Source organism: Haliotis rufescens, unplaced genomic scaffold, assembly GCF_023055435.1.
Source record: "Haliotis rufescens isolate VD_foot unplaced genomic scaffold, xgHalRufe1.0.p SCAF_7, whole genome shotgun sequence".
NCBI classification, from domain to species: domain Eukaryota; kingdom Metazoa; phylum Mollusca; class Gastropoda; order Lepetellida; family Haliotidae; genus Haliotis; species Haliotis rufescens.
In genome coordinates, this window is record NW_025964361.1 from 38,843,785 (window position 1) to 38,856,962 (window position 13,178).

Here is a 13,178-nt window from a genome sequence, read left to right on the forward strand (position 1 = left end):
GCGAAAACTAAGATCTGATTTTAATGAGATTGTGGAAAACATAGACCCCGTCTTTCAGGGCTATAGCATTAAGGGCTGGTCGGAAGGGGAAATAATATAGTTCAGGGACTGTCAGGCACCTAGGGCTGTGGGGTTAAAGCGTTAATCGGCTCGTCATGCCGACGTTCCGGGTACACAAACCCACATCCAGCACCAAGACTGGAATATATGTATTTAAATGAAAACAAAACCAATATAGATTATAATAAAAGCACATCTAGCCAGTTCTATTCCACAGTCATTAATTCAACATCGGGAAAAAGACTATATGTTAGTGTTTACAAATGGGAGCGTGTGTGAATCTCGCAGTCAGGGATATTCCAGCTACATGTATATCAAGGCGGTCCGTAAACGATAGACCCTGGGCTAAGAAATGTCTGAAAGATGCACACATGCACATCGGTGTTTACGTTGATATATCCAAAACGGCAAAAATATATTGAAGTCAAATCTTTAAAAAAATAAAAGTTCTTGATATACACTGATACACTGATTGCCAAACCTCAATATATGACGTAAAACGGGTGACGTGCTGGCATGACAATTATTAACACTTCATTCCCAATATTGTAAAACATACGTGGCGCAATCTGATTGGTTGTATCATATTGCATTCAAGCCACACACGTCGATATGTTGACATAACACTGAGTCACAAACATACGCCAGCCAGTCTATTCAGTTTGATAAACACGCTCCCCCCAACCCCCCTTATCAACTACAACAACACATGCATCTGTAGTTTAAAATTCACTGGCTGACACTGAGACTACTTATCAACTATGACACCTGAAAAATTATCTTTGATCTTTGTAAATCTCATCAACAGGGTGTCGCAAAACGTTCCAGGCGCACTTAAGGCTGGTCATTCGCAATAATTTCATGGCGAAAAAATGTCCATGTTTACAGTATAGTGTCAACTATGTTCGATACTAGTCTAGCTAAATATCTTTGTTTTCTCAATCTAATAATGACGCTTCCAGATGCTAGCCATGATAAATAGACCAAAATGTATGTTTACGTCATAGTAACGTATATTAGTTTTGACCGAGAAACGCTACCAGAGCTAGATTGAAATTCTCAGGTACGCAAAAACGTGCCTTTTGCTTTATGAATGAAACTCAACTTAACCAGACCTACCTTTCTATGGAAACTGCCACAACTAGCCCGACAGTGCCATGCAAATAAATATGTACATGTTTAATATAGAATAGTTTTCAAGCATTTATATATTCATTTGTTTTCTATTAGAAATCGTGTTATTCGTATTTCAGTAAAATATCATCTTGTATGAAATGTTGTACACTATAGCTCCTAATGCAATGGTATTAGGTTACAATATTTATCTCGCATATATCGGGGGCGGTCGGGTAGCCTGACGGTGAAGCCCATTTCTGGTGTCCCCCGCCGTGATATTTCTGGAATATTGCTAAAAGCGGCGTAAAACCATACTCACTCACATGTATCGTTTTTATATTTTACACCATCTTCTTCTTGACGATAACTTTTGACATTCACATACACCATGTTCCTTCACGCATTGTCTAAGAACCCACTGTGGGCCTCGCACGTCCGGAAACACCAGAGCAGACGACCAAGTGTCAGGTTACAAGATGGCGTGGGGGAGTGGGGAGCGAGCTAGTGTGGGATGCTGACGCGACTAAGTTTGGCTGCACTGCAAAATGTCGTGTCTCCACTACGCGCAGGTCATTCTCTTTTCTCTTTGTGTCGTTCAAGCTAAACCCAACCTAGACTACGTGAGTCCAAAGAGTATTCTTGTGTTCGGAGGGAATGGTTTCATGGGCTCTGCCACGGTGGAAACATTGTTAGAAGCTGGTCACGTGATTACTATAGTAAACAGAGGCAACTGGTACTGGGACTCCGTCTTTACCATCAAGCCGCGTGTACGACATATCGCTTGTGACCGAGGTGTGCCCCTACGTAAATGCGACGACCTTGTTGGACTTGTTGAGAAAAATTCTGTTGATGTTGTGGTGGATTTCAGTGGGTATCATCCATTTGCTGTGACAGAGGCTGTGGATTTGCTTAAACATAAATTAAGCTTGTATATCTACATTAGTTCTGATTCCGTGTATGAGGTTTGTGAAAAGAATCATTCAGAACCTTCCCGTGAGGTTGACGCCGTGAGACCGAATTCCGAAGAGGTGCGGAATGCACTGGCGGAAAAAGATGATTATGGTCATCGGAAGTTGCAGTGCGAGGAAGAACTTATAAAGCAGCGCCAGAATGGAGGATTTCCATATGTTGCATTACGCCTCCCAGACGTCATAGGACCGCGTGACAATACATACCGCTGGTGGATTTATCAAATGTGGATAAAATTGTCAAAATACCTTGAAAAACCAGTGTCCGTCCCAGCAAGATTTCTTAACAAACCCATCAGTTTAGTCTACTCGCTAGACGTCGCTCGTATTATCGGATTGTTATTGCATCCTAATCCAGAATGGATAGATCAAGCCTACAACCTCGCTTTCAAAGAGACGCCATCTTTGCTTGACGTTCTAACAGACATGAAAATGGCGCTGAACATGACGGACCTAACGATCAAGACCCACACGGGGGAGGACGCCATGTATCTCTTCCCCTCCGTGCGACAGGGCCCCGTTGACACCTCCAAAGCCGTGGACGTCCTGGGGTGGGACCCCACGCCATGGGAAGAAGCGGTGCTGCAGACGGTAGACTTTTATGAGAGTGCAGTGACCCACAGCCATTTTGACGTTCCAAGGAAGGACATCATACGAACAATGCAGATCTATTTCACTAGCCGTCCCTTCAAAGTGTTGGTTGGTTTGAGGAGGGAGTATGGGTTAGATTATCAAGGTCCAAAGTTGCCGAAAGATGAACTGTGATACACCGAAGTGATGCTTAACATGAATGTCGTACACGCATGTCATGCAGTTTTTGTGATGTCCCATATGTTATTGTGAAGTTGTCATATCAGATTTTAAGATGTTCTCCAATCAGTATTTTTCTATTGTGAATAAATCAGACTTTGCTTACAGAAAAATATGCTTCTTGTCATTGGCTCCCTCTTTACTAAAGCACCAGTTAATATGCGGCGGTAATCTATCTCTGATCTTGACTTGACACTGCGAGCTGTCCAACAGTGTTTTCCTAACAGATCCCCTATCCAAATCTGCACCGCACCTTATTTTTTTCAGCAAAGTGCACACGTCGCGATCTAACATCAATTGTATCGTGATTCACTTCCTAAGACATTTGCCTTCATATACGAGTAGGCCTACTTATATTTTAGATCGTGCAACAATTATAGTTTCTTACTGAGTTGGAAACCGGACCGATACAGATTTTTTAAATCCGCCATTGCCTCAGCGATGGCGGCCATGCACAAATCCGTCGTTTCCCGATGGCGCGGGTCGTCGCTCATGCTTTCAGTCATGCACTGGTTTCACTGGTCCAGGTTCGATCGCTTACAGATAGGAATATATCTGGGACATTGCTGACTGGCAAGAAACAACATTCACTCACTCAAGTTAGTCACTGGTCTCTTGTGCCCCAAGGGCACGTCAGTTACAAACGGAGAATAGATCTTGTGGTTACAACGCTGCTCAGCATGAGTGCGTCCGAATGAGAGAGTGATTTGCAAAACGAAGAGTTGCGACTTGAGACCTGCCAGAATTCTATGATCGTAGGTTCGATTCCCAGATGCGCCTGGAGTATGATTCTTGGTTTGTCCGCATCATACCGGTGTTTGTGGGTTCAACCAAAGTGGTAAACATCCACGACCTGAAAACTCTACGAGATTTCCTCCCACATTAAGCTGAAACGATGTGATAGTGAAATACCGAAATACTGGCACTAAAACCCAACTTACCCTTGAAATCAATAATCTAACTTCAGAAACATACGCAATAATCATATTTAAAAAATCGCGAGGGACAACTCTGATATCGAATGAAGCGACTGTAATATTCTATTTATTGCCACATATATAATTTGAAGAGGCTGAGTACTTCATAGGTCGGTGGAATTAATATCCAACTTCACCTTGCACGTAAGTCTCGTTTAATATTTGAATTTATTACCACATATGTAGTTTGAAGAGGAACCAACCAGGGTCCAGCTCTTATAATGCCTTAAAGGAATCGCGATTTTGAACAATGATTAGATAACAAATGCCCCTGAAATGAAACCAGAAATAACTTTTGGTAAACTATGCTGAAGATAATGGCCACTTATTATGGTAAATAAATAGTTGTGATTGGTCAGTTATTACTAAAGCCGCGCCTTGCTATTTTAAGCAATCGGTGGTTATCTCACAGTTATTTCTCATGGGACTTTGACTTCCCGTGAAGATCTGTGATGGAATAGATCAAATGAACATAGCTGTATTTATAAGTCAAGAGGATCCTGCCTTGTGACTTGGTGACCAAAGAATTGATTGTTTGTTTGTTGTTAAATGCCGCACTCAGCAATATTCCAGCGATATGACGGAGGTCTGTAAATTCTGTTTGTTAGTTTGTTGTTTAACGCCACACTCAGCAATATTCCAGCTGTACGTCGGCGGTCTGTAAATAATCGAGTCTGGACCATCAATCCAGTGATTGACATGAGCATCTATCGATGGAATACATGCATCAACCAAGTCAGCGAACCTGACCACCCGATCTCGTTAGTCTCCTCTTACGAAAAGCATAGTCGCCTTTTACGGCAAGCATGGGCTGCTGAAGACCTATTCTAACCCAGATCTTCACGGGTAGGCGACCACAGAACGCAAACTCAAGTAAGGCTTGAGCATCGCCAATCTCCACCTCCTCAAATGTAACACGGACGACCATGTCTATGTACCAACAGACAAATGAACGATACAACTGAATATCCCCACCTAGCACAAGACGCGTTAAAGGTAGAAAGTGTCTTTAACTGCATGTTTTCAAGTACCAGCGTTTCCCATGACACCCAAAGCCCAAACAAATATTCAACACCAGGTGTCAGACTCGATCAAGACAGTTGTACCAGACGCCACTTTGCAGAAGTAAACAAGGTAGCTGTACGCACTGACACCAATGACTTTAAGCTTGCCTGTCTCTGGCAGCATCAAATATAATGGCCGTGGACACTATGAGAATAGAGAAGGTCAACCAAAAGAAGAACCTATCGACAACACGCGCGATCTGCTTCCACTGATTCTCCAAGGCCGCTTCCACCTCGCCAGCCATCCGGGTCTGATACAGTTCCTGGTACACGTCGCGAACGGCGGACAAGAACGCTGTCTTGGACTGTGTGCTCGACGTCTTATCGATGTTGGCAATGCTGCGAATCAGCTTCACCGCCGATATCGCCGCTCCAGACCGTAGGTTCTGACACGACGCTCCGAGGAGCCCGCCTGTAGGGTGGAAGTTGTGTGTGGATTCGACGGGCGAGTCAGGGAGCACGATCTTTGGGTTACTGCTGCTTGTTGCGGGCTCGTCGTGATGGTCGATCTCGATCTTGGCTTCCATTTGCTCCATGTGGTCGTGGGATTCCTCGACAATCGGCCGGACGTCTGTGACCCGGCTCCTGGTGCCCATGCAGAGCCAGTGGCCGAGGAAGTCGAGAACGAGGCGCCGGAGCCAGACCGGAGGCTGGTTGTACTCGGTCCGGTGATGGAGGTTCAGGACCATGACGGAGATGATAACGGAGAACGTTGATGCCGACATGAAGCAGAGCAGGTATACCTCTGTAAAACAGATAGCATGTCCATTAGCAATCGATCATTTAATACAGCAAGTCCTTTAGAGATCGATCATTGCGCACAGCATGTCCACTATAGAGATTGATCAGTTTAAAGCTTGTCGGAGAGCAGATTTCTTTTTACAAATTGAAGGGTTTCCAATATAGGAACACGTTCTACTTACATAACCTAATCATAAAGCGATGTTTGTTTGTTTGTTGATTTGCATGTTTAACGCCACACTCAGCAAAATTCCAGCTATATAACGGCGGTCTGTAAATAATCGAGTCTGGACTAGACAATCCTGTGATTGACATCATGAGCATCGATCCGCGCAGTTGGGAAACTATGACATGCATCAACGAAGTCAGCGAGCCTGACCACCCGATCCCGTTAGTCGCCTCTTACGACAAGCATAGTCGCCTTTAACTGCAAGCATGGGTTGCTGAGGACCTATTCTATCCCGGATTTTCACGGGTCCTCGTAGTGATGGTTATATAAATTATGAATGATCTGTCCCGAGTGAATTACACGAGAGAAAGATACTCCGTAATTCCGAGTTGCGAATAACTTAAATCTATTATCTATTAAATCTAGTATTACCCATAGTTGGTTTCCCGACCACAAATGGAAACACTGATACTATTTGAATCGATCTCCGTGTTGCTATTTGTAATGGTATTACATTCGTTTATGTATCATATACCGAAGCTAGGTTCATACTTCATAGCGAAAGTTTCGTAAAATAAGTATGACACCAATTATTAACTAATTAATAATAATGACTTATCCTAAAATCCTTTTATCGGTAATATGGTCTCGTATCAGCATCCCCAGTATCCCCAAACTACGGGTAGCACGGCATATATCCGATTGTCCAGAGGACTGGCAACGCCAGACAACAATTTTTCATCAAATGCTTATGTATGTATTTGTTTTTAATCCAAATTGTGTGAGTGGCGGTGCTACTCGTAGGACAGGACATGGTTACCCTATTCGAGAACACCTGGTGTCATCACTGATTTTCAGTCATCTATTCATATAAATGTCACCTCTATTGTGATATTAACGCCCACATGAAATGGACTGTGTTGACGTATTATATTTGCCCAAAAGTAAACTAGATCAGTCGCCTCTTACGACAAGCGTGGGTTGCTGAAGACCATTTGTAACCCGGATGTTCACGGCGGACTATGACCAGTACCTAGTATAGGCATGGCGCTGGCTGATGTCGGCATGTCCCCGGCTATCATCAGCTGGAACACAGAGAAGGCCAGGAGAACTGTGACGCCGAGCGAGACCTTCTCCCCGGAGTCCGGCGGCAGGTAAAACACCATCAGCACCAGGCACGACATCATCAAGCAGGGTATCAGAATGTTGATGAAGTAGTACGTGGACTTCCTCCGTATTTGTAAGGTCACAGCAACTTCCGGGTATATCAATTCCGGGCTGTTGATGTAACTGAACCTGTCCCCCTCGACTTTTGAGCTCAGGATCTCCCACTCTCCGTTCTCAATGTAGGCGTCCTTGTCGAGTTCCGGCGACGCGAACGTGAGGTTGACGAGGTCGACGGTGTAGTCCCACGTTGAGAAGAACATCGTGCACGTCTGACGGTCAAACGGGTAGAGCGTGATGTCCATCTCGCACGACGTCGTGAACACCCCCGCCGGCTCCCACGACATTAGGCCGGTGTAGGAGATGAGCACGTAGAAATTGTCACGGAAGTTCTTCTCGATTATATTGTCGACGCTGAAAGTGGAAACACACCTTTTGATCAAAGAATGCGCAAGTTAATTGAGTATGCTTAGTAAAGATTTATTTATTATTTGTTGTTAAACGCCGGAATATTCCCACTAAACTGCCGGGTTTAAGACAGAATACACCCATGTTTGATGGTGGCTAAAAAAGAAACAAACAAGAAATTGTTATTCGATGGTGATTTATTTAACAAGGGTATCGTAGATGTGTTTTGGGCCTTAAGTATGCAGTGTTTTGGCAAATGTTTTGTTACGTTTTGATTACGTTTGTAATTGAATTCTTTCTTTTGCCCCGCAATAATCTTGCTATTATCGTGCTTGTCGTATATCGCAGACTAAAATGCTAATTATAGACGGTCAGGCCTTACGACTGAACTGAATGCATTTCATCGTTCCCTGATGGCTCGGATCGTAGCCCACACTTTTTGTGGCGGGTGTTCCTCAGTTCCTGACCCACTCACCCATGGAGCCTCGATTTTTGCAAGCTGCTTGAAAAATGCTTAATATATGTAACCATTGCTGACTGTGGTGATAAATAACACTCACTCACTAAATATTGTATAGCATCTAAGTAAAGACGCAAAAACCGTGTTGTGAATGAACATGTTCTTTTTCTGCCCTGCTTTCTGAATAATCATAAACATGTATTATATTGTATAAAACATAAATTGTGCCCAACTGTGATGTTTACGACGCGGAAACACACCAGGGTAATGATCACTTCATCCCATATATAATGTCATTCTTACAATTAATGGATGTTTAAGAAGTACTTTCACTCAGTGGAGTAGCGTTAGAAAGTTAGCCGAATTTGTCCTATAGTGTCTGTGTCTCATTGCAGCCATGTTTGTCTACACAAACACGGCGCTATATCGGGGATCCCTTTATTTGAGCATATTGGGATAGAAGGAAGGCGACAAGGCAATGATGCATCGATGTATGGAGTTTGAAAGTAGTTCCTACTAGGTGACACCAAGTTTATCGTATGGGTTTATCAAATCATGGCAATATATTCCCTCTAGCGATCGGCCAACCTCGTCCATTTCCGTAACCGCAAACAAGAATCTAATTTGAGGGAAATGGACAATGGTGATCAGTGTTTTTCAAGGCACAACCTTGCAAAGGCTTTCTCCGGGAACGATTAGAAGAAACGATCAAATGCAGTGTACAGTGTAATACTAGCCATTAGATGCCAATACCAACCATTTGTAAAGCAACAGTCACTGGATAAATAGAGGTTATCACGCTTGTGTGTTTGGAGATGGTAAATATCCTGTATTAGGAATAAACACTATGTATTTAGCGAGCCTTGGCGAGCTAAACACACAGTGTTTATTCCTAATACAGGATATTTACCTTCTCCAAACACACAAGCGTGATACCCTCTTTATCATAAAATGTCATTCTTTAATTTTGTGCTTCGCTTTCCCTCTCTCACAAACATTACGGAAACATTGCCAAGGCTCGCTTAATACAATGTTTATTCCTAATACAGGATATTTACCATCACAAAACACACTCGCGTGATAACCTCTGTATACTCCAAGGAGACTTTATAAGGACATATTGAACCGATACAATATAAGGTATGGAAACGGACAATCAACTGATTCAGTGTCCCAACCTGTTTCCACGGCAACATGTGCATGTGCGTCCCTTTACTCCCATGTGATGCTGAAATGCCTTGGTGTAACGGAAAGACTGTTCCCAGACAGCGTTAACCCAGCTCCCTCTCCACCCACCTGTTGTCCAGGGCAATTATCGGCAGCCATACAGAGGCCGTGGGCAGCACTAGTTTAGTGATGTTGTCGTACTGGGCGGGATCCCATCGGAAGATGTCGTCATACCACCTCTACAACAGGCACTTGAACTGTGGACGAACTCTACAGTTGTTCTATATATACTACTCAAAACAAGTTAAAAAACACCCGATGCTTTCATATTGCTACTACAGTTAATCTGGCAAGCCATGACAGCTATAATATATAGCATATAACTATAATAGTAAGAAAGAATAATTCTTTAACTTCTTTTGAGTTGTATATACCGATGAAAAGGAAAAAAAGGGTCCACGTGTTTGACGATATTTACCCAGAAAATGACTTAATGACAGTGAAGTGATCATACCAGATACAATTATTTCATTAACAGTCTCTATCTTAATTACCAAGCAGGCCAATATACATTCTTCTGCTATATTTTTACCTGTTCCTTTATTTTTGTCCATCAGTATACACACCCTTTCTTTGTAGAATACGTCAAGAGAAGACTTGCACTGTGGGTATGCACTCCCATGTTCTACACCAAGTATACATACAGTATATACCATCATGCCCATATTAAAGTATGGGCCATGGGAGTGGCTATAGTCTTAACACTAATTAGTTCATTATCGCCGACATAAAATGATAAGTGAATGCAGCACTAAAACAGATTCACCAAGGAGAAGAAAAAAATATTAGAAGTGTAGTTTAGATGTGAAGGTGATACGGCATTCTAAACTTGAACTGTCAACTTAACAGTTCAGATTCATCTTGGAGCATGCTGTACGCCATGTTTACCAAACTCCAACGCAGCACGGTGGGGAACACGAATGGCTTCCACACTCTATACATGGGGAATCAAAACGCCCTACACCCAATAGGGCTTAAAACCGCTCATGAATTAAGGATTACCCCAATAATTAGCACAGAAGGTAAACGGCTCTGCTCGGTTTGAATCGGAAAAATTAACAAATGTTTTTGAAGAGGCATTTAGCCGTCGTACTCCTGTGACAATGAACCCATGAAGAGCCGCGTTAGAATTGATCTTCAGCAACCTATGCTGGTCGTAGGAGGCTCGCTGACTTGGTTGATGCACGTATCCCAATTACATAGATCGATGCTCATGATGTCAATCACTGGATTGTCTGGTCCAAACTCGATTATTTACAGACCCCCGCCATATAGCTGCATAGAATATTGCTGAGTGCGGCGTAAAACAAGAAGCAAACAAAGAAAACAAACCTATGATAATACATTCTTCTTATTGTACAGTCAACTACGGTTATAACGAACACGCTTATAACGAACTGACGGATATAACGAACTTACTTTTTGGTCCCGACTATTTGCTGTGGTTATGCTGTATATATGCTTATAACGAACTACGGTTATAACGAACTAAAATTAGTAGTCCCTTTGAGTTCGTTATAACCGTACTTTACTGTACTTACCATCACGATCCACCCGGTGACAGACAACATCTCACTCCGCATATTCTGGCAGTGGGAACAAGAAGTTGATAGCTTGATAAATAGATAATCGTTGTGTTGTCAAATTCATTCGTCTATTTGACGATGAAGGAAACGACACACCTTGATGCAATACTATAATGAACAAAAAGGGATCATGACTTATTTTTTGGGGATAGTTTTTTATAAGTGATGGGGTGAAATAGGGTTTAACGTCACGTCCAAGATTATTGCACTTATATAGCGACGTGCATGTACGTGTGTGTGTGTGTGTGTGTGTGTGTGTGTGTGTGTGTGTGTGTGTGTGGCTGCTTTTACTTGTCCGGACTGAACATGTTTGATATTAGTCCAAATAATCCATTAAAAAGCTCTTTGTTTACCTTAGTTTTCCACACAACAATGTGTAAAGCCATGCAATCATTTACACATTCTTATAAAAATCTTATCCTAGTGATCCCAGGGGATCAGGTCATGTAAGTCGCTATGCAGGTGAGGTGAAATGGGGTTTAACGTCGCATCGGAGATTATTGCACTTATATAGCGACATGCATGTACGTGTGAGTGTGGCTGCTTGTACTGGTCTGGACTGATGCCGATTTATCGTGCTAGCACACTTAGATACCACACCGCTGTTTAACATGAATACCCCACTCAGACACAGTATACTGACTCCGAGCCGACCAGTCCTTGTTTTATCCCTTTAATGCCAAGCGCCAGGCAGGGTAACAACAAGTACCATCTTTTAACGTCTTTTGGTAAGACGCGGCCGGGCGGACGCTATACAACTAGACCACGGAGGCGGTCTTTATAAGTGATGACTGACCACACAATTTCCCCAAAAATGTAAATCATCCCCATTTTTTGTGTCCAGTATTTATAGGCTTTCTATTTGTTTCGACTTCCACCCAGCCCATTGTTTATATATTCTGAAACTAAAATAAATAAAGAAGCGTATGTTCGCTTCAAGCCTACACAGAAATAATAAATACATATGAAATAATATGAGCTGTGAACACTTATAAACGGTTATGATAGCAGATATTCTATTCAGAGGCAGGTATTGACGTGATCTTGACCCACTGATTCAACAGTCAAACCTTTTACAGAGCCAAGGTAAAACAATAAAATAATACACCACAGTCATCGGGCGAATACAGGTAAAGTATTTCAACCCAATAGGCCGAAGAGAGTGCGAAATCGAATTCCCCGGAAGCGCTCGTAAGTCGACAACGTAATAAGAATATGAGCAAAAACTCCTATGACAAGTTATTACGAACATTTTAAGATAAATATCTTTCTGTGAAGCACTAGAAACGATTCTACCGCGGCATAATTGTAGAACGTCGTATAAGAGTAACTTACCAATATGTCTACCCTCGTCATGTAGAAGGCGAAGCTCACGTCTACCGTCTCCGAGGCGTTTATCCGTGGTCTGACCCTTCGGTCATAGTTGCTGGTCAGCTGGGCCACGAGTCGTGCCTCGGTCGTCCGGTTGCTTGTCCCTGTAATACAACAGCCGCCATTGTCATGAAAAAGTTCTTCCACTCTTGCCATGTATCATGATTTCACAATGCGTCCCACTTTTCGTATTGATGTTGGATTTGAAGGGAATTTTATAGGGATAAAAAAAATACGTTACAAAAGTCAGAAACAACTGCATTGTTAAAAAATTAAGGAGTGTCCTCGGGACCTTAAGGTTTTCTGCTGTAATATTTGAATCTAGGTTCCCCTTAAAATCTTTCATAACGGACGGGTCGTCGCCGACCACTTAGGCGCGCGATAAACCTATGATTGTGGGTTCGAATCCCACTTCTCCCTGATCATGTTATTTGCTTGTGGATTTCATCAAAGTGGTAGACGTCTAAGACCCGTATCATTTCGAGCTTATCTCCCACATCAAGCTGACACGAAGTGATAGAACTGATATACTCACTGTTTAAAGCGGCGCCATACATAACTTTATTTCGGAGAATATATGTTAGTCTACCTTATTCACTCATAGGTAGAAACAGTTCGTACAGTGACATTGATAAAGTGACACCCATTCAAACATTCACTTGCCGACCGCGCCCCTTGATAACTAATTATACATCCCTGCAAAAGACACATACTTAATCTATTGCAAATGAAGATATTATTCCCTCATTTTCCTGCCAAAATAAATATTTTCATATATATTTACACAACATATGCAAAAGTATACATTTGTGTTTAGACCAATTGAAACAAATTAAATGGTTTAGATTTCCCCACCTAACGTATGATGTGTAGCTGGTGTCAAAATTTCTTTTGGTTCATGCCCATTCTTTTTCATCATGAATGTTTGGGAAAAGAACCTCTAAAAATGAAATATACAAACCTTCCGTAGCAACTGCAGATATGCAGAGAAGAAGTAATTTCAGAAGCAGCAGCCATTTTTCCAATATCATCACGTCATTGTACCGGCGACATAAGT

The 13,178-nt window shown here is 42.4% G+C and overlaps 2 protein-coding genes across 3 annotated transcripts; one reads left to right on the forward strand and one right to left on the reverse strand.

The window, feature by feature from the left end:
- Positions 1–1,630: 1,630 nt before the first annotated feature.
- LOC124144176 lies at positions 1,631–3,067 on the forward strand. The gene has a single exon (XM_046513448.2). The coding sequence runs from the start codon at positions 1,722–1,724 to the stop codon at positions 2,907–2,909; it is 1,188 nt and encodes a 395-aa protein (XP_046369404.2). The 5' UTR covers positions 1,631–1,721; the 3' UTR covers positions 2,910–3,067.
- A 2,009-nt stretch (positions 3,068–5,076) lies between these two features.
- On the reverse strand, positions 5,077–13,178 carry LOC124144177 (neuronal acetylcholine receptor subunit beta-3-like). 2 transcript variants are annotated; one of them, XM_046513449.2, is made up of 6 exons: positions 13,083–13,178; positions 12,086–12,225; positions 10,706–10,750; positions 9,234–9,343; positions 6,939–7,483; positions 5,077–5,740 (listed from the first exon to the last, which is right to left on the reverse strand). In XM_046513449.2, the coding sequence occupies exons 1-6, from the start codon at positions 13,150–13,152 to the stop codon at positions 5,094–5,096; spliced, it is 1,557 nt and encodes a 518-aa protein (XP_046369405.2). In that variant the 5' UTR covers positions 13,153–13,178; the 3' UTR covers positions 5,077–5,093. The 2 variants fall into 2 exon arrangements, with proteins under 2 accessions (XP_046369405.2, XP_046369406.2); XM_046513450.2 differs by lacking the exon at positions 10,706–10,750.

Coding starts and splice junctions, on each gene's coding strand:
- LOC124144176 (XM_046513448.2), top strand. CDS start 1,722: ATGTCGTGTCTCCACTACGCGCAGGTCATTCTCTTTTCTCTTTGTGTC.
- LOC124144177 (XM_046513449.2), bottom strand. CDS start 13,152: ATGATATTGGAAAAATGGCTGCTGCTTCTGAAATTACTTCTTCTCTGC. Junction 12,226..13,082: donor ATCTGCAGTTGCTACGGAAG/GTTTGTATATTT, acceptor GTTGTATTACAG/GGACAAGCAACCGGACGACC. Junction 10,751..12,085: donor TGACGAGGGTAGACATATTG/GTAAGTTACTCT, acceptor TCCCACTGCCAG/AATATGCGGAGTGAGATGTT.